Source organism: Anopheles bellator, chromosome 1 (assembly GCF_943735745.2).
Source record: "Anopheles bellator chromosome 1, idAnoBellAS_SP24_06.2, whole genome shotgun sequence".
Lineage (NCBI taxonomy): Eukaryota > Metazoa > Arthropoda > Insecta > Diptera > Culicidae > Anopheles > Anopheles bellator.
In genome coordinates this window covers 58,399,100-58,418,994 of record NC_071285.1, presented here as the reverse complement: position 1 = coordinate 58,418,994, position 19,895 = coordinate 58,399,100, and the positions used below count along the sequence as shown (strand labels likewise).

The window sequence follows — 19,895 nt, the reverse complement described above, 5'->3', positions numbered from 1 at the left end:
AGAATGTATCGATTTCGCTGATCCCGAAATAAAAACCTGGCCATCGTCGCGTCGAAAGCGTCCAAAATTGCTCCCATTGGCTCATCCATATTTATCCGAGACGGTTCCGATGAAAATCCACTCCACCGGCACTCAAACCTGACTCGCTGGCGTTGTCCTTCACGGTGCGTTCGGTCCCCGGGTAAGATGCCATCAGTGCGTGTCCTTAAGTGAAATCAATAGCGCGTCGCACGTCGCCACGTTAACCGCACTCCGTCTGAAAACCCTCCATTCGGGGGAACTGCCCCCACAACAGCTCACCATTAATCTGCGGTCACCGGAAACAGCGCTTGGCTGCGAAGGTTAGGCCCGGTTATATTGTTCGGCACTGTCTCGGCACTGTAATCGAATGGCTTCACGTGTTAGTTCTGATTGACTGGGCAATGGTTGAAACATTGGGCTGCCCACTTTGGCCAATCGTTTGTCATCCTGCCGACGCTGGCTTCGTTGAAGTGGAAAGAGATTCGGGAACACAATTGCCACACGCTTGACCACGGCCACTCTTGGCACTCGTGGTGTTTTTGGGGTTCTTAAAATAAAAAGCGATTTACGCTAGCTCCAAGCAGTCATTTATTTAGCCGGTTTGTGATGAAATTTCGGGCCACCATATTTTCAACCCTGTTGCTTCGCCTTTTACGGCCACAGCCCACGTCAATGTCCGTGGCACAGGCTTTCCACGCAAATGGTGCCGATGCGCCCGTGAATTGGGAAGTTTTCCCGGAGAAAAATGAAACACAATCATAATAATCCCCTGTTTTGCTTCAACGCGACGCAAAGGAAACCTCTTTTAATGCCTACCTTCTTCACGGTGTCGGATCCGATGCTACCGAAAGGATGGCCTCGAACGGGCGGTATGAAATATCGCCCTCTATCAGTCTCCAGGAGATTACGGCGATGGAAAGTGGCATTCATGGGTCGGTCGGCACGATCATGTCGTTGCTTTTAGAGGTCCGTGTTCTGTCGTTGGCTTTCTTCGTCTAACGGCGAAGGATATGGCGCAAGCATTTTCCCCGACCGAATGGATATTCGGTGGGTTTCCCGTGCAGCTTACTGCTGGCACTTCATTCCGCTTTATTTGCCATCCGTCAGCACGGATGTGGGCGGCGGAATCGGTTTGGGGCAGAAATAAAAGCCAGCAATGCCACGGTTGACGGTGCGATAAAATATGCCACTTTGGACACGCTTGCGCCACGCCGGACCCGACGCCGTTACCGGTGGTGATTATTTCCCAGCAATGGGAACTATTGCTCGTGAGGCAGGTTCGGCCCATGATACTTGTTGCTTCCTCGGCTCGGCACTGTTTTTCTCGATTCCCGTGTTCCTGCTTACCCTGCTCTAGGGCCTCCTTAAGGATATTGCCGTACGCAGAGCCCGTCGAACGTTTAATAATGTCTGTCACACCATTTACGAGCGTTCACTTTCGCAACGACCCAATGTTGGCCTGGTTCCCCGAAAGGACACGGTTGAGTTAGAAATTCTTCACCGTCCCCACGATGGATGATAACGAGAAAGTGAGAACCGAGGACACTTTTTGTTTTTCACTCTTGCGAGCCGTCATAAGTCCACGTCATCACCGCGCAACACATTCCTCAGCGTACCGGAATGTGAAGAACTTCCCGACCCGATCCGGCCACCGGTTCTGGTGAAAATCTTCATCGAGCCGTCGTAGAATCTCGCACCAGAAACTAATCGTCCCTCCCGGCGCCTTTAACGCATCGATATTCTTTCGATCCGATCCTTCTCCGTTCCGTTTTTTTTCGCTTTCCCCAGCTTCAGCTTTCGGTCGAACATCTTTATTTTCTCGAAACTTGCAGGGCAAACGCTCCGCCATCATTCTTCACAGAAACGATCGATCCGCGCAACCACTCGACGGCACTTTGGGGCCGCAATCCGCTCCAGGGTCGATCGATGCGGGGGCTTGCTATAAAAATATCACAAAATGATTTTGTGCCGTTTTTTTTCATGCATAGAGCGATAAATGTGCCCTCGGAGTCGGAGGTAGCAGGTCAAGCAAACACTAATCAGAATCATCTGTCCGGCTGGACCCGGCGGCTGAGGTTTTAGTAAGAAAAATAAATACACCGATCCAATCAATCGCGCGAAAACAATCCAAAATGCTGGGAAAATGGGTAGATAATGTTGCTTCAAACATATTAACCATAGGTCCCCGACGAGCTATACAATATCGGGGGTCTGTGAACCATCCGTCCGCCGTCGGTTTATCACTAGAACTACAGGTACGGTGCAATACAGCTTCGAGCATGTGTATGGTTGCATTAAAATACGGGCGCGGCCACCGCCACGAAGGACTACTGCTTGGAGTGTTTCCTGTTCGCGTGCGGCGGCAAGTTGCCTATCTTGAATGCGCCGAAGAACGTTTTCTCCGGGTACCGGAGGAACTGGCGGCCGTAGGCGAAGTCCTCGATGACAATTTTCACACCATTTTCGCCCGAAACCTCGAGCAAGCCGGCCGTGTGGCAGGTGCTGATGGTGTTGCCATGCCGAGCCTGAACCGAGCACGCGATGTGACTCTCGCCGTTGACCAGCATGTGGAACCCGTTGATGTCGTGTTCGTTGTCGTACGTGATCTACGAGAAAAGCCCAAGAGGCATCTTAGATCGGATCGGCAAAAGATCACCCCAGAGAGGCTACCTGTGCGTAGACGTAGTAAATGCCGGGATCGTTAATCTCTAGCTCCTCGCCGTTGAACCGGAACAGGCGAGCAGCGATCGACTGCTTACTCGACTCATCCTTCGCTACCCAGTGCTTCAGGCGCATCAGGTGGTGGCCAGTGTTGGTGTCGACCTGCACCAGGTGCACGGACCTTGCCCTGGGTTCGCCATCTTGCCGAAGCAATCCAGTCTTGCGTTGCCGGAGCCGCATACGCCGTTCGGGTTTCATTACGACCTCCTGGGAATAGCGGAGCTATTAGGCCAACCCAAGCTACCGTTTGTGGGGCAGAAATACGCACATTTTGGGTCCCTGGATTGCCAACCACCTTCGGGAAGCGTTGTTGTTGCAGCTGTGCTCTCGTCACATCTCCGGTCACCTGAACACGGCTGTGCCGATTGAGGACCAGTGCCGGTGCTTTCGTCGAAGAGAGCTGCCACGAGCGCGCGCGAGAGAGAAAGAGAATGCTTTCGGAAGGTCCTGGAAGTTTCTCACCGTGCGCTGTACTTACTCCAGAGTGTCGAGAATGATGCCGAGCGGTCGAGGAAACGGGAACCTCCTCCGGGGCCGGAGTGGTGCTGTACTGATCCAAGCGGCCGTGAACCGAGTGATGGAACGGCCGGATGCTGATCGATCCGTACTGCTGCTGCGAGGATGCGTGATGGGATGCTGGTTTCCTGGAACTGCCCAGAGTGGGGTGGAACATTAGTGTGTTGACCGAAGTATCCGGGGACACCCGCAGACCACTAACCTGCCATCGACGTCCCAGCGGAACATTTCGACCGAAGGCGGTGGTGTGACCAGCTCTTCCGGCCGCTGACGCATCTGCTCGAAGATCCGGTGTGGCCGCCGGGAACGGTTCCGGCGCGGTACGTACGGTTCGTCCACAATCGGAACACCCTGTTGCGTGAGACCGGAAATGGACCGAATTCGGCGCTTACCGTTGGCCTCCGAAACCGACACGCTGATGTCCTCGACACCGTCGTCAAAGTGGAGATCTTCTTCATCCTCCCGGGGCCCTTCTGGGACCTCCTCCGGACGGCCACCAAGCGCTTCCTCTTCCCCCTCCTCATCCTCTTCTCGAAGGGCTCGGCTGCTGCTGCCACTGTCCAGCATCTCGGTCGCGTCCATACCGTCCTCGGCGCTCTCCGACAGCACGCCGTCAAAGTGTGACTCGTATCCGGTTTCGTACTCGTCGGGGTTGTCGAACAGTTCGTTATCAAACTGAAAGTAAAATTCGACGGCAGACGGTAGAAAAAAAACGGAAGAAGCTTTCACTGAGACCCCCAACCAAAAAAACATGGCAACCGGACAAAAGGGCGCGGCGCTTCATTAAAAGTTTCGTTAATTATGTTGCCCAATGCGGGCAAACGCGGGCATTAATTAACCAGTGATAACGAGCTGCATTCAACATCGCCACCGGTCGTTTCTTCCCCATTGGCCGATTTTGAACGATGTCCGTGGCTCCTTCACGAGAATCACCACCCCTTGGCCAGGGGCTTATCATTAATCGTGATGTAAAACATAAAAGGTCTTTCTCCACCGGCGGCGGCCCCACGGAGCAGTTTGTCCTCGTGTTTCAAACACATGTTTCAATTTAAGCACTCGTCAGCTCTTTAAAGCGAACCGATCAACGTGATACATCATCCCGGTGTTTTGATGTTTATCTCACCGGCCGAAAGATGGGGATAGAATAATGTCCCACAATAAATTACGGACCCACGAGAGCGACATTAATTTGCGCCGATTTTCATGTTTCGCATTTTTCGGACCAACTGGCCGAAGCCGAATGGCCGCCGGTGGTGGCGCGAAACATTAATCATGTGCCATTGAGCATAGTGCGGGAATTAAAAATATTTTGGAAAGCGAAACTGAAATTAATAAAGGACGGTCCGCCGGTGACACATCTCTTCTGGACTGCCGGGGGTTTAGTATTTCACCATTCGATCGGAAGCGTAGAAGTTTCGCTTTGCGTCATCCGAACAGTGACTAACCTTGTCTCTAATAGTTGTGTTTTTGAGGTACTAAAAATAATACAAACTTTCCGATCCGGAATCCTGTGTCCTAGAAACTATGCCCACCGGTGAAGCACAGAAGGCTGCCATGTTTTGCAACAGCATCAAATATTAACAAGCTCTGCGCATTGACCATGGTGGCGCAGCCCAGCATCCCGCTTCAGCCTGCCGTAACGACTGGGAGGGATTTACGCGGAAAAGTTCCAATTTAGTCCTGTAACTCTGGCCAGCTTATTCCTCCGAGCGTGTCCGATTGTTACAAATCAATTAAATTCCGCTGGCTCCGTACCACATCGTACCGAAAAGGCAGAACGTGACCCGAAGTCGAACCTAATTAGACCCTTTTCATGGCCGCCCGCAGAACTGAAATACATTGTTGTAACGAGTGGAAAAAAGCGAAACTTAGCGATGGGGGGGATGTCACACGGACGTGAACATAGAATAAATAAACAGTGTCAAAGACCGGCTCGGAAGGCGTAAAACTCCGATGTTTAGTGGGGCCCCTCATTCTGGGGCCCTCCACTGATGATATCCTCACGTCAAAGCGTGCCCCATATTTTACATTAACGATCCAACTATGCCCCAACTATAGTGATTGAACCTGACCTTACCACGGCCCGACTCGTTTTGGGGCAAATTAACAGCACGCAACAGTCAAGCTAAGCCCCGAGTCCGGTACTGATCTCAAGTGGATCGGCGGGCCCGGACTTAAAAATAAGACATCGGAGAATCCCCTGTCGCCTGGGGGAGCGCCTTTCGGATGTGTAACGACGCCAAACGACGACGCAAGGGCGGCGGCACTCGAACCGTAAAGAAACGATAAATCTTACCCTGCTTAATGTTTGGCGTCCGGTCGCCGGATTCGCCGGTGGTGGTCAAATTTGCGTCGAAGAAAAGCGCGGTCCGTCAAAATGGTATTCGCAGCTTGCGCTGGCCCCGCTCTCCCTCTCTCTGTCTCTCTGTCCCGTGGGACATATTTTCTCAGTGACGCATGGCCCACGACGGGTCCCCCGCCGAACGGTGGCACTCGGTTTGCAGGCACCGCCTTAAAGAAACCGCAAGAACCACCGCGCGTCGTGCGGTCAAAGAAAAATTTCGCTGTGGTTTCCGCTGCCGGTTCTGTGTCTTCAAACTGAATTTGTTTATGAATCGTTTCATGTCGACCCGAGTGGCGCCCGCCCGGGATATTTATGGGGAACGCGGGAAACATCAAAACGGAACGCTATCAAACGGAACGCACTGCGTAGCTTCAGCAACCTCGAAACAACTTGCAAATGTTGGTTAATTGTGATGTGAAATTATTGAAAACTCTCAAACTGAGGTCAGAAATCAGAAATAATTTCCATTAACTGGAAAAGCCTCCGCCATGATCGACGCACGACGCATCGATATGATCAAACGAGAAAGTCAATGATCTACGTTTGGGCGGATTATTCGTGCCCACAGGGATCTATAATTAGCCTCCCGATCATGGCGTGTATAAAAAAGTGGATTTAAAAAAAAACACACACGTTCTGGGAATCCCCACCCTGGGCTCGGTAAACGGTCAAGTTGTGGAATGAATGGGATTGAAAATAGATTTCCACTTTCAGCTGTTTATGATGAGTTTGTTTACATGTGGTACCGGATTCGGATTCGGTTCGGACGCGGGAGGAGTAATTTTAGCATCTGCCCATCGAGATGCGACCAGATGCGCCTCGATGCGGTGGTTACAACAAGCAGAAATTGTTTATTTAAACCCCTTCACTCCCGGCTCCCGTTGGAGTAGTTAGTAAGTAGCAGCTCCACGAACTGTAACTCTAGCTCTCGTTTGGGCCATTCCTCTCATCCATTCGACTTCCCATAGGTATTAGGCCATGGGCTGTGACCCCCAGAGAGAGAGAGAGAGATCCGTTTGAGCCGATAAGCGAGCCACCGGTCAAGAGCAAGGCTCGATATGTCACGCGTCTACATTGGACGGTCCCGATGTGACCTTTTTCGTTCCGGGCCGCCATGATGTCCACAGCGCAGGGCTCACGTGCGTGGCGACAAGGAGGCCGCTACATAAATCAATGTCACGCGTTAGGCTACCTCTGGGAACAATGAAGATTTACTGCGCCCAAAACGAACGGACGAGCCCATATTTGGTGCGACGAGGCGCCGAGCCGAAGTGATCTATTATGATCGCTTGTGGCACACCGTCCGAGTGCATAAATCTTGAACTGGGTATCGCATCATGCCGTGATGATATAATAATCATTCCCCAGCCGAACACTGGACGAACCGAGTGCTACTTGAGATTCGTGCCACCAAATTGGTGGTTCCTGTTCGTCGAATGGTTAGAGCTAGCGATAAGCCCTCCGGTGGCGAACAAACAGAGCCCTTCCAGAAGAGCCCAGCGAACTGCAAACGAATTGTCAACAAAGATAATCAGAGGGTGCCCGGTTCCTGTGGGTGTCTATCATCATGCCGGGCGAAAGGTCATGTTTGTGTACAGGCGTCCGTCGCCGATTTCGAGTGGTGTCTCGGGGGTTTTTGTTTATCGAAAATTTAGTAATAAAGCAATCATCAGCCGCTCAAAACGGTGGCCTTTCGCAGCCGGTATTAATCCGTCCCCGTGATGTACAGGTTGCCCCTCGGGTGCGTTGGATGGGAGCGTTTAATTAAAAATAGTCGCCGACAAACTAAGATGGATCATCGCGCGAATTAATAGATAGCGGCCAGTGTGCCACCGCTACCGGCCATCTCAGATGGTCAAAGTCAAGGACAGAGCCCCCGCGGTGCGGCGATACGCAGCGCGCCGTCAAAGAAGACGGTGACGCAAATTGCGCATAACACACGCGGCTTTCGCCGCCCAAAAGTAACAATTTACAATCCGTGGGAGGACGGTTTTCGGTCGGCGGCACGTAAACGACCAATAAAGTCGACACTCGCGGCTACGGCCTCCTCGCCAACGGAAACGGCTGATCGACAGCAAGGACCGTACGGCCCCTGGGGTTTGTTTGGCGTCCCCACGGGGAGTTCCACGGAGAAAGTTTCCGTGGATCGCGTCATACACTCGCGTAGCGAAAGTGCAGCGCATTTCCACCTGCAGTCATGGGTCACCGCCACCGCTTTCTGATTAATAAACCAAAAATAGATTCCCGCGGTCGATGCAATTTTCCTCGGCAATTGCATCAATTTGTTTATGATCCCCCCGGTTGGCAATCGTAAACCGTCGCCGCGAGAACGGTACAATGGCACTTTAATTGCCGCACATTTCTTCGCCGCTTGAAACAACCTCAACGGACACGCAAAACACACGGCCACGGTTCCAGGAGCAGTTTTGCTCAACCAACAATTTGGAAAATTTAGAGAATTCCAAACAGACAAATTAGAAGGACATTTATTTCTCTTCAATTCGGCGCCCCGGGTTAGGCCCACATGTGTGCGCCGCGCGGACCTTGGAAGATCAAACGATCCCAAAATAGAACGCGAATCATTCGTCGTTAAACTTTGGCCCCCGGCAATTCAAGGATGATCACCGCGGTGGTTGATTTATTTTCCCCGATAGAATCGTGTCACAGTTGGCCTCCGGCGATCGGGTACCGGTCGGCAGGAAATCTGGCTTCCGATGCTTTATTGACCTTCTTCTCCTTGAGCTACTTTTGCCTCTGCGGTTTGTGAAATAAAACTCCCTTGGCCCCCTGACGAAGAAGGTGTCCCTACAACGTTCAGTCGGGCTACAATCGTTGTTCCAATCATTTCAAAGCATCTGCACAATGAGGTCCGGTTTGCCTGAAGCCCGATATGTTCAATTATGTTTCTGTAATCAACCAACGGATGAGCACGTTTCAACGGTACCCATCAGCCATCCTAGACGACAATATGTCATCGTTCTGGTGAACCAAGGGCAAGGCTTCTGCCGGCTGGGTAAGCATCAATCGACCTTCTGCCATTCTCTCACTCAGCCCTTCAATCCCAGGAGCGCTCCGTGGCCGGCGGCAGTCTGGTATTTCCCGCAGGAAATTTGATATCAAACCAAGTGCCGATGAGTCACCGAAAAATTTATTGCCATGCTACGGGCGGGCGGAAATTCAATTTCAGCATGCGCCCTCAAGGGTCCGGCTGGCGACACCGGGTACATTCTAGGGCTGGAACTGTTCCAGACAGACTGTGAAGACGACCGTGCCCCAATAGGCCAATATTCCCGTTTGACATTTTTGCTATATGCACTTCAGTAGTAGGGAATAAAATGGTGTGATTTATTGAAAGTCACGACACCGAACCGCGATCATCACTTAACCCGATCGCGCCGCTAGACCCAGGGACCCGGACCGACATTTCCATCTTGGGCAGTGCTTTCATCCATTCCGGTTTTGGCTCCGTGCAAACCGCGAGCCTCCCGCGAACACCTCGTTTTTGGGTTTTAGTGTTTTCGAGAACTCTGATTTAATGAACACAGCCGGGGCCACCCACACACCACGATACGGGTTCAACTACAGATTGGCGCCACCGCGCCGCTGGGGTGGACCACATCCAGTGGAATTATCGCGGCATCCGGTTGGCAGCGCGAGACATTTCTTCGCGCTCTTCTTCGCGCACCAGACGACCGACCGCCACGACTGGTGCCACCTGATGGGGTCTGGTCGGGCTGGTTGCTGTCGGTCGAGTTTATTAAATTATCTTACAAAAAACGAACACTTGGCCAAAAAAGGAACACATGGACGTGCGGCCGGCCGATCGCGTTGTTAAAAGCTGCACTTACCTCATAATCGTTGAAGTCACCCGCTCGCTGCATCGAGTTCAGCTCCTTCAGCTGCACCTTCAGGTCTTCGACTTCCTGCTGCAGAGCCTCGGTCATGTTTAAATGCCAGATCTGATGGACGAGAGGAGACAGAGTGAAGTGCATTGCATTCGCAGGGGCAATTATGTTTCGGTTACTAAATTTGGTTCCTACCTCCACACCAATTAGCGTGCAACAGAGGATCGCCACGAAGGCGCATCCCAGAGCGGTCAGCAAACACTTGGGCGAGGATTTTTGCGCACATTGCGTTTTCAGTTCGTTCGGCGCATTAAGGAATGGCTTCAGCGATTCTGCCGTCATTCTGCTGTGCACTTATCACCTAGGGGAGCGATTAACTAGAGGCACAAAACCGCGCAATTCACGACGCCACACACAGCTCGGGTCCACCTTTTCCTGCGGATCGCGTTTGATTCGATAGATACGCCCCGTTGATACTGTCAACACATCGTCTCTCTGGCGGATCCCCTTAACAATTCGAACTTAGCCAACACTCGCGCAACGTGAACCTTTGAGCACGCAATTAGCGGCGCATTCCAACGCGCTCGATCTCTGACTAGCAACTGAACAGCATCGGTCGCCGTACTCGCCACAAAATGATCTTAATTCTCAGCTGACCCTAGAAGTCGCCCGCGGTTCTCGATCGCGCGGTCTCTCTCGTGCGCATTCGCTTGAGCGTGCTCTCTGTTGCGCCTTTGCTCACGGCGCAACTCGCGCATTTTCTTCCGGCGACGCAAAGTAAAAGTCAAGAGGCGGTGGGCTGCACTAGGACGAGGCGGCGTTCGTGCTGGACACGGGGACCCCGCTTTCCACAGGTGACCATTTTTGTGATACTATTTCCGATTCAGTCCGATGTTAGACGGATCGTTAAAAGCATGCGTTTGAGAATATTGATGAATGAGTTTCACTCATCAACTAGCCTTTTAACTGAGTTGTGCGTGTTTTACACACCACAGGGTAAATCCATTACTCTTTTCCGTCCTCGGTCATAAACTTGAAACACTAACCTTGCGCAATCCATCGCGGTACAGAGTGCCTGATCTGCCTCATAGACTTCATAGTGCTTCTGCGTTGCTACCAGCCCCCGCCGAAGCATCCAGATCAATCTAAGATCGATCCAAGAGTCAACGAGTCGCTTAATCACTCGAACAGATGCTGATGGCGCCCGACTGGAGTCGTCAATGGCTCAATCAAACGATACGGCTATCTTCGCACAAGTGGTGACAGCGGCCATGCCGACCCATCGGAATGCGACGCATGTCCAGTAGCGCCCGCGAATCGTAAAACGAGATTATAATAATAAAAATTGATGTTGTTTATCCTGCTGCGTTGGCGCAACAGTAGCAAAACGGTGGAGAGCGAGCTGAAATCCGACCGAAGAGTTCACGATAATTAAAATGTCAATGAACGCGGCCGCAGCGTACAAGTGCACGTGCACTTCGGGCAATACTCGCAAAAATCGTTTGTTCGCTTTCTAAAAAATATTTAATCTGTAAAGAACATGAACAAAATCACTCTACATAAAAAGTGTTTTCGTCTTGCCGATTTAAGTTAAAGTTTAAGTGTTTAACATAAAATATGGCTCAATTCATGTAACTGCCGTTTGCCGTTTCAAAACTGACGGATTGATTCCGAGTTGTCGCATATAAAGCGCCATCTGCCGGCAAATGTCGGCACCAAAGGGATAAACGTCAAATGAGTAAACCAAAACAAACCGCATGAAAGAAAAGAGGTCGCCCGAGTAAATACGTTCGAGGTTCGAGTGAAAACAATTCTTTTCGGGGATGCAGTAGGACAGAAACAGGACTCAACAATGACCACACCAAGGATAATGGTCTTCCGGCCGACTTGGGAAGAGTTTCAGGACTTTTCCGCGTACATTAACTACATGGAATCGAAGGGAGCACATAAGGCTGGACTAGTTAAGGTGGGCACACCGTTGTGGGTGCTTGGAGAGGCGTGAGTTGTTTAATTAGTTCCGATCGGTTCCCTTAGGTCGTCCCCCCGCCGGAATGGGTCCCACGCAAGCAGGGGTACGATATAAAGGACATCGATATTACCATTCGCACGCCCATCTCGCAAGTGGCGTCCGGTCGGCAGGGTATCTACCAGCAGCTCAACATTCAGAAGCGCTCGATGACGGTACAAGAGTACTACGAGAAGACCAAGGAGGATCGCCACTGCACGCCGAAGCACTTTGACTACGCGGACATAGAGAAAAAGTTCTGGAAAAACATAACGTACGTGGCGCCTATCTATGGGGCAGACGTGCCAGGCAGCATCACCGATCCGGATGTGAAGGTGTGGAACATTAACTGCCTCGGCACCATTCTGGACTACGTGAACATGGACTACAACATTTCCATTGCGGGCGTGAACACGGCCTATCTGTACTTTGGAATGTGGAAAACCACCTTCGCCTGGCACACGGAGGATATGGATCTGTACTCGATCAATTATTTGCACTTTGGGGCACCGAAAACGTGGTACGCGATCCCGCCGGAGCACGGGAAGAAGCTAGAAAAGCTGGCCGAGCGTTACTTCCCGGCAAACTATCAAGAGTGCAAAGCGTTCTTGCGCCACAAGATGACACTGATCAGCACACAGGTGCTGAAGGCGAACGGAATTCCGTTCAACAAGATCACCCAGGAGCCGGGTGAAATCATGATCACCTTCCCGTACGGTTACCACGCCGGCTTTAATCATGGGTTTAACTGTGCCGAGTCGACCAACTTTGCCACGGAGCGGTGGATCGAGTACGGCAAGCGTGCCTCCGTTTGCCGCTGCCAACCGGACATGGTGAAAATATCGATGGAAACGTTCGTGCGCCGTTTCCAGCCGGAGCAGTACGAGCCGTGGTTACGCGGCGAAGATTATGGTTACCACCCGGAAGATCCCACCAACTATTGTGCTGCTCCGAAGCCGATGTTGCCCAAAAATTTTAAAAGGTATTCGGTGCCCTTAACGTGTGCTGAGCGGGTTTGCTTGAACCTTTTTCCTTTTCTTCCATGCCGACAGCAAATGCCCGGAAACCACTAGTATTGAGCAGAAACGGGGCTGCGCACCAGTGAAGATGGACAAAAAGAAGAGCATCAAGAAGTCGGGCGGCGAGAAAGCCAAAGATAGACTGAAATCCGTCTGGAGCAAGCTGGAGGGACGCGAGTGTGGCATCGCCACCGACCTGCTAATCGATGGGCCCGTCCGAAACAGCAACAAGATACGGTTCCACACTCGGACGATCGAACTGATCAACAACGACGCCGTATAGAGTCGGCTGCACGATTTAACTAAATTAACTAACTAAGGATGAGCTTCGAGATTAGGTTGACCGCAAACCCTTCCGAATCGCGTTGGTGAGGTTCACATAGCACATAGGAGCACCCAGTAAAGACCCTGCCCGTATCCATCGATCCGGATATTAGCTAGAGAATGTCGTTCTTTTGCCTAGTGAAAATCCCTACGCTTTTAGTGACTGCAGATCTCACCTCGGACTACGACCCACTCGCCAGATCTGTAGGGCGTACTCGGATTGATAATGATTGTTTAATAATGAAGTAAAAAAATTAATTTAAATTAGTAAACTCCTTAGCCAAGACAATTCAATGCTTCCGTTTGCGTTGAATCAGAATGAAGAAGGAAAGATTAAGGTGCAATCTTTAGGAATAGAAGGTGTCTGGCGATGCCACCGTGTCACTCCGGCCAGCGCCTTACTGCGTGTTGGGTTGTGGTTTTTTGTGTATGTTGATTAAAGTATCCTAGGTTCAGTTTTTAACCAATGTAGGCAACTACCAATGCGGGCACGTATCCTGCTTCCGGATACAAAGGAAGTCCTGAAATAAATATAATCATTTGTTCATTTACTCGCTGTTGCATCGCTTACCCATCGATGATCGTGTACCGATACCCGACTGAACGAGAATTGCTGCGGGTGAAAGAATCCACTTATTAAACAGTCCACCATATTATTTGCAATAATAATTACAACTACCGTACATATATACACACATATACAGCATCGTCTTATAGTTTTTTCTTTTTCAAATGGGTTCCAATAATACATAGCCGATAATCTAGATTAATAAATAGGTTGTTAGTTAGGGTTTTTGTGAACTCGCTTTCTTTTCATCCGTCCCCACAGGCTTATTGTGACAAAATAGAACTTTTATTAGTAGATAAAATTTGTCCTCCAATTTGCCTTGGCAATAAGGAAACTGTGTAGCTGCCATATCTTCTCCGAAAACAATCTTCCCACCTTCCCATTCAGTGGCTGCGATCAAAGACGACTTCACGGTGCATAGGATATATAATTTAGGTGCATGTATTTTATAGCTGTCTCTTCCACTTTGCTTCTAATCGCTAAAGTAACAAATAATAAAAAAAGGAATCGATTCGGAATGTTAAACATACGTCTAATCATAACTTAGGCTAGTAATACAAATTGTTCCGCTTTCGTTTGGGCTTCGAAGCCCAACAACGATCGCGACGACGGCGACGGATGATCGCTAATGTTTGTGTGCGATAAGTGGGAATCGGGCGTTTGGATGGTGGCGACCAAAGTTAAATAATATAATGTTAAGGCTCTTAAGGTCGAAACAAGGATGAGATGCAAACTTTGGGTGCTGGGGAATGATGAGGGAAATAAAAGTAAAAACAGAAAATTCTCAATACTTTTCCATGTTCCATCTTGGCTGGCCTTAGTGGTGTGTCATGTTGGCGGTTGTGACTTAACAATCTAACGTGGGCTAAAACTACCGAGACGTAGCTCAATTTGCACACCTTGTAATACATTCAGTCCTCATTTTAATCTTTTGTTTCTCTAAATAACTTGTACCTCGTTTGTCTCCTTCGGGGCTAATGGCAAATAAGTAAATTTAAGTATCATTTCCAGTGGGTATTCAATCGATAATTTAAGTTAGTATCAACCATCGGGGCACGTTATGCTTAATTTCGTGTGCGGAAGTAGGGTCCCCTTCTAACGTTGTACATTTACTATTTACTCCACACCGGATGCGGATTTTGGAGGCAAATTTGGATGTCTCTGACTGTGTAGTGTCTTTGGCTCCCATTGCGCGGCTAACGGCAGCCAGGCAGTCTCTGTTTCCTAACGGTGCTCTGGGCAGAAAAGTGTTTCGATTCGCTTACAGTAGTTCATTTGGCCAACCAGAAATTTTAATCTTTACTCGGTACCGGCCCAGAAAGTCGGAAGTCCGAGAACGCATTCAGTAAAATCGTTTGAGTGGAGGTGTGTGGAGGGGATTCCTTCCCGTTTTGGCTTGCGTATCCTAACTCGTGCCGCAATATCTTTTGTCGTGTGTCGCTGCTGATTCAGTGTAGTAAGTGGACGAGGCGTGTCGTTGTCCCGAAGATCAGCTATTGCCGTTTAGTTCCAGCTAATGATGAAAAAGAGCAAATCCAACAGTTGAAATCGACGCTATGGGTTAACAGACAATTGAAACAAATACGAATATGAAACAAATACTTACAATTGAGGAAATCGTTGATTGCGCTTACGTCCCATGTTGCAAAGCTTAAAGTGGCATAAGGACATGTCTGAAAAAGTGAGGCATCAATCGTTAGGCTTGTCTGTTCGAATCATCGACTCGGCGAACTCCGTGCTACCTACAGTGATTATTTTTCTTCTCGTTTTGTCTCTTCGGATGGATGGTCTCCCTTTGTGCCGGTTCTGTCTGCACCGCGAGGTCAGTTCCGTAGCTGTTGAGATTGCGGCCACTGACGACAGATCCATCACCGCCGCCGCCACCAGCACTGTTCACCGTTACACCGCCCGAAAACTCGGCCGGAATGTCGTCCAACAGGGATCCTTCTTCGAGCAGTGAGTTACGGGCCTCGTGGAGCAGTTGCTGCCGTTGTTGCTGCTGTTGCTCACGTTGTCGCTGCAGGAAGGCTTCCTCATGCTGCTGGCGTTCGGCCTGCACGGACAGATACTGCAGCATGCGTAGCTCCTGATTGTGCAGCTGGCGGAACTCTTCGGCCAGCTCGCTGTAGATTTCCTCCGCACGGGCTCCGGCTTCCGGTTCCGTTGGGCGGGCGAGCGCGCGGTACGGGCCCAACACCAACCCCACCACCAGCACCAGCGTCCAATGTGTAATCATCTTCAACTTTTCGCCCGTGACCTTTACGGGTATTTTAAATCTGTCGAAAAAGTTAAACAGTTTGCTTAATATACGCAAAAGTTGATCGCCATTCGGTGTTTGATCGGAAATTAATTCTTTGCTTTCGTCAAACGGTTCACCCGAACATCTTTCAAAACTTGATCTTCATTACGCGCAATCAATCGACGCCCTTTAGCGCCATCGAGCGCGGCCCGTGGCAAATTAACAGAATTTGAATTTCACAGAACCCTCCGTTCGTAGATTGTTGGGTAAAAGTTACAATCAATATTGATCCAACCACCGTTCTAGGTAATGTTTGGTTACAGCCAAAAGTTTCCAGTTAGAAGACCGAACGTTTGTTTTGTCCCCGAGATATTTCTCATGGTCGAGCACATGCTTTCAAAGTCACGTTGCCGTGTGGCGATGCATAACTATTGTTGCGTCAAAAGTGCATCAGGACCAGTAACTGAGAAACTATTGACGGTTACATGAATTTGAAGCTACAAAAGGCTGACCTTGGCCGTACCAACAAGGTTTCCAACAATATACCGTTTGAAGTGAACTCGCAGCACGGACTATCAACAGTGCTGTAGTTTTGTGCCATTAGTTGAATTGAATCGAATTGTGAATCCTCATGCACTAATTTCAGTAAAGCGAACCAACTAACCAGTCATCCAATAAGAGCGCTTCGCCGTTTCCATCCGTTCCATTTTTGCCACCGCGTTGGCCACGCCTCAATGCTCGAAACCGGAAAACGTACAACGACCTCCCAACGGCCCCCGGGCGAAAGCTCCTTTCGTGCAACTTGCGTTCAAAAGCTTACTTACCAAAGGCCCCACCAAAAGGATGCTTTTTCCCATTAATCTTCTGGGCCCACTAATTGACTGCCATTTTTTCTCCATCAAACTGCCGGTTGCAAAATTACCGTAGGTCCCTTCCCAGGCTGACGTAATCAGTTTTTTGGAGTTAAGTTTCCGCTGGAATTTTCTCGAAGACCCTTTGGAGGTTGCGCCGGTATCAGAAGCATCGAAATCGTACGATCATCGCAAACCACTCGAAGCTGTCGATTTCCGATCGGTTCGCGTCATTCAACGATCCGATCGGTACCGGATCGTCAGCTTATCGCTCGGGTGGACTCGTTTAACGCTCGGTGCTCGAAAACTGCTCGATCCATCGATTGCCCTGGGCTGCTCGGGATCGATCGTGTGGACCAGTCGATGTTCGATTCTTTCACCGTGCCAGCTTCTTTGGTAGGAAATTGTTTCAACAAATAATCTATTGAACCATTGACAGGCAAATTGGATCTATGCTCAGTTCTTGCGATCTGACCTCTGAACCATTTTCCTCGGGGTACCGTCGAATAGAAATGTCTCGCTTTCTGAGAAGGCCTTCACCATCGGCCAAACGTTACAATACCATGTTAGGTTGAATGCGGTACATCGACATTTTCCAATTGCCACATTAAACATTCAATCGACGAGGCTGACACAACCATAGCTTCAACTGGATGGAATGACGCCTCTCTTTCAGGACATATTTGTGTAGCCCTGGGGCCGTCCGGTGGGCGCGTGGCTATGACGTGCATGCTAAAGGAAGCCATAGTACGCGGGTGACGCTAAAATTGTTCATCTCATCGCATCGACATCACTTGACTCAGGGCAGAACGCCAAACACGCTGTCTTCACCCTAGCGCAGTGTTTTCAATCAATTCGGGAAAGTCATCCTACGTAAAGTACGAACTGCCCTGCGGACAAACATGCTGTCGAACGAACAGTAAAAATATAAAATATTCCCACTCATCAAAGTTCTATCGTCGGCGTACTTCTGCGGGCCTTTTTTGCGTGAAATTACGTTAAATTGTGCTTGAGGCAATTATCCGCAGGACGCGGACTCGTAGTGGGAAAAGAAATTACAAAGGAGGTCCCTTTCGAACTGGTAAAAGTTTTACGAACTTGCTTGAATGTTTCGTTCCAGGAATCTGTTTCAACATGTAGCGCTCGAAACCTGTGTAACTTTGGATTCAAATGTTGACCCCCGGATGGGCACCATATGCGATACTTGGAAGAATTGACACGCACCCGAGCCCACGAGACGACGATGTTCTGTGGCGGTGGGTAAGGTTTTCGATTTACATTTTTTTCATATCGCTGCCGGCGGTGTGACCCTCGCCTCCGCTTTCGCCGGCGATCACAACTTTTAATCATCACAATATGTAAAAAATAATAACCATCCAAATCCATCAACAAGGGGAGGCAACAGGTAGAGCGGGCGCGGCCATATCCGTCGCGTACGGATAAGTGATTGAGCGTTCAATCAGGCCCGGCAACCTGTTGCAATTCGGCATCCGTCGTCCGCCATTAAACCGGTGGCGGAGTGTTTCCGACTCTTTTTTTGTCGCCCATCACAACGCATATTAAAAGTCGACGGTCCGTGAAGCCGACTCCGATTTTGCATTAATCCATCCATCGGTTGGAAACCACAAAGGGCGCCCAAGTGTCCCGGGGCGGGCTTGGACAGGAGCGCTGGCAATTCACCACCGTCCACAGGAGGTTCGTGTGCCGCTGTTTGGGTGAAATCCTCGGGCGCTCTAGGCTCGCGCGATTCGCGCTAATTATGGAGTTCTTTGAAAACTGAATCACGTCCTTTAACCCCTTTGCCGGAACGTTCGATTGTGCTTGACGAAAACAATTTTGTATTGGGAAATACCAAGAAAGAGGACAGTAACGATTTATTCACCTTGCAAGGAATGGTCTCAGGTTCTTCCACTAGTTCTTCCGCCTGTAATTCTCCGTCCGTTTTTATCACTGCACTCACTTTCGTAATCGTCACTGTCCGTATTCAACAGACCGGCGCATTCAGCAACACTTCCTTTTGGCGAAATAATCGTTCCTCACTCGGTTATTCATCGATCACCAGCAAGTTAACCAGGTCAGTGGCAGAAACTGGTACAATTTGTGCTAATCCTCACAGAGCGATCGGTTGGCCTAGGGTTCGGGACTCAGCTCTACCGGCACGCGGAACGGAGTAAGTTTAGTAACTGGGTTGGAAGTAGTCCTTCGATGGCACCACTTGTCGCGTTGTCGTTGCCGAGCACTGCTGAACTGATGCGGTGCCCAGCTCGGTCACCTCTTTATATAGAGTTTAGTACACACCGGCCCCGCCGCCGAGCGATCGTGCGCAACCAACCAGCCCCGAAAGCCCATCCTAGCCGACCCGACACTTCGCGTTCGCGCTGGAGGCTCTATCAGTGTGTCGCTGGCGCTATCTCCGGCTGTTGCTCTCTTGCTCCCCCTGCCAGCCCTCTCTCGCTCTCGCGCCGTCCATTTTTTGTCTTCTTTCTGTGCTTTCGTTTCGCTTGTCGTGGTTTTTTTTTACTCTCTTCGAGGAGACGAACATCTCCGATCGACATCGAGTTTGACAATGTGTTTCGCTTTCATTCGCACACCGGGATGATACTGTCTCGCTCTCGCCGCTCGCTGCCTACTGTTTTAAAGTCAAAGACTCCGTTGGCTACCAACGGATCAATCACCGTGCACCCTAACGTTACAGGATTTTGCGAGAAGTTCACTGCTAAAAGTTATCCTTATCTTACCTTCGTTTGTGGTTATTTGTTGGAAATTATTCAAATTCAAGGGTGATTTTCTTTGTTTCCCTCCTAGCCAGTGGGTCAGTAGCTGGCCTACATCTTTTCTCCTCGAGGGATTGTTCGAATGACTAATGCCATCCGTTTTTTTTCCTTTATTCCTGACAAATTAACCTGCAAATCCTTCCCTAAAAACATTTCGCTTCAAGGGCCATGCTTCATTCACAACACGCGTCAGTACCGCAGAGCGAGAGAGAGAGAGAGAGAGTGAAAGATTAATTTAGATACTACCACCCACCAGGCGCCTCCATGAAAATCGTCAATTGCGTCCGACGCGTTTACGTTGCGTTTTAATGGGTGTCACGGTTTTCCACGAAACGGCATCGTATTTCTTTAAGTGCTAAGCCCACTTTAAGCTTCCAAGATACCCGGTCGGTGTTTGGTTTGGACCCACGCGCCTCAGAACTTTTCCAGCGTTCGTTAACTCGGCCGTCCTTCTGATTGCGTGTGTCGTGTTGTCGGAGGCTCGTTCGCGTGCACGTGAGAAGCCACGAGGCACACGACGTGGCATCGCCGGCCTTTATGTTGATCGGCCGCGTTGCGTACGATGGGGTTCGTTCGATAACCTTCGTCACCAGAACCGGAAACGTACGATCAGGAGCTGCGATTGGGAGCGCTGGCTGTCGGGCGTGTCGGGCAATAAAACAGGTCCT

At 50.1% G+C, this 19,895-nt stretch overlaps 3 protein-coding genes across 4 annotated transcripts; 1 reads left to right on the top strand and 2 right to left on the bottom strand.

Moving 5' to 3' along the window:
* Positions 1-1,829: 1,829 nt before the first annotated feature.
* LOC131206703 (uncharacterized) lies at positions 1,830-10,022 on the bottom strand. Of its 2 annotated transcripts, none has more exons than XM_058199372.1 (7): positions 9,643-10,022; positions 9,451-9,561; positions 3,461-3,933; positions 3,221-3,392; positions 3,011-3,142; positions 2,692-2,949; positions 1,830-2,627 (listed from the first exon to the last, which is right to left on the bottom strand). In XM_058199372.1, exons 1-7 carry the CDS (start codon positions 9,787-9,789, stop codon positions 2,349-2,351), a joined length of 1,572 nt encoding a protein of 523 aa, XP_058055355.1. In that variant the 5' UTR covers positions 9,790-10,022; the 3' UTR covers positions 1,830-2,348. The 2 variants fall into 2 exon arrangements, with proteins under 2 accessions (XP_058055355.1, XP_058055356.1); XM_058199373.1 differs by having other exon boundaries at positions 3,221-3,386.
* Positions 10,023-11,249: 1,227 nt separating this feature from the next.
* LOC131206704 (probable lysine-specific demethylase 4A) lies at positions 11,250-13,310 on the top strand. Its single transcript, XM_058199374.1, has 3 exons — positions 11,250-11,413; positions 11,482-12,434; positions 12,505-13,310. Exons 1-3 carry the CDS (start codon positions 11,300-11,302, stop codon positions 12,752-12,754), a joined length of 1,317 nt encoding a protein of 438 aa, XP_058055357.1. The 5' UTR covers positions 11,250-11,299; the 3' UTR covers positions 12,755-13,310.
* Positions 13,311-13,781: 471 nt separating this feature from the next.
* On the bottom strand, positions 13,782-18,688 carry LOC131206705 (uncharacterized). Its single transcript, XM_058199375.1, has 4 exons — positions 18,336-18,688; positions 15,110-15,639; positions 14,970-15,036; positions 13,782-14,876 (listed from the first exon to the last, which is right to left on the bottom strand). Exons 2-4 carry the CDS (start codon positions 15,597-15,599, stop codon positions 14,867-14,869), a joined length of 567 nt encoding a protein of 188 aa, XP_058055358.1. The 5' UTR covers positions 15,600-15,639; positions 18,336-18,688; the 3' UTR covers positions 13,782-14,866.
* Positions 18,689-19,895: the final 1,207 nt, after the last annotated feature.

Excerpts from the sequence above, each read along its gene's own strand:
- LOC131206705 (XM_058199375.1), bottom strand. The coding sequence starts at position 15,599 with ATGATTACACATTGGACGCTGGTGCTGGTGGTGGGGTTGGTGTTGGGC. Across the intron at positions 15,037-15,109 it reads CGAGAAGAAAAATAATCACT|ACATGTCCTTATGCCACTTT; the intron begins GTAGGTAGCACG and ends TCACTTTTTCAG.
- LOC131206703 (XM_058199372.1), bottom strand. The coding sequence starts at position 9,789 with ATGACGGCAGAATCGCTGAAGCCATTCCTTAATGCGCCGAACGAACTG. Across the intron at positions 9,562-9,642 it reads GCACGCTAATTGGTGTGGAG|ATCTGGCATTTAAACATGAC; the intron begins GTAGGAACCAAA and ends CTCGTCCATCAG. Across the intron at positions 3,393-3,460 it reads CGCTGGGACGTCGATGGCAG|TTCCAGGAAACCAGCATCCC; the intron begins GTTAGTGGTCTG and ends CACTCTGGGCAG.
- LOC131206704 (XM_058199374.1), top strand. The coding sequence starts at position 11,300 with ATGACCACACCAAGGATAATGGTCTTCCGGCCGACTTGGGAAGAGTTT. Across the intron at positions 11,414-11,481 it reads ATAAGGCTGGACTAGTTAAG|GTCGTCCCCCCGCCGGAATG; the intron begins GTGGGCACACCG and ends CGGTTCCCTTAG. Across the intron at positions 12,435-12,504 it reads TTGCCCAAAAATTTTAAAAG|CAAATGCCCGGAAACCACTA; the intron begins GTATTCGGTGCC and ends CCATGCCGACAG.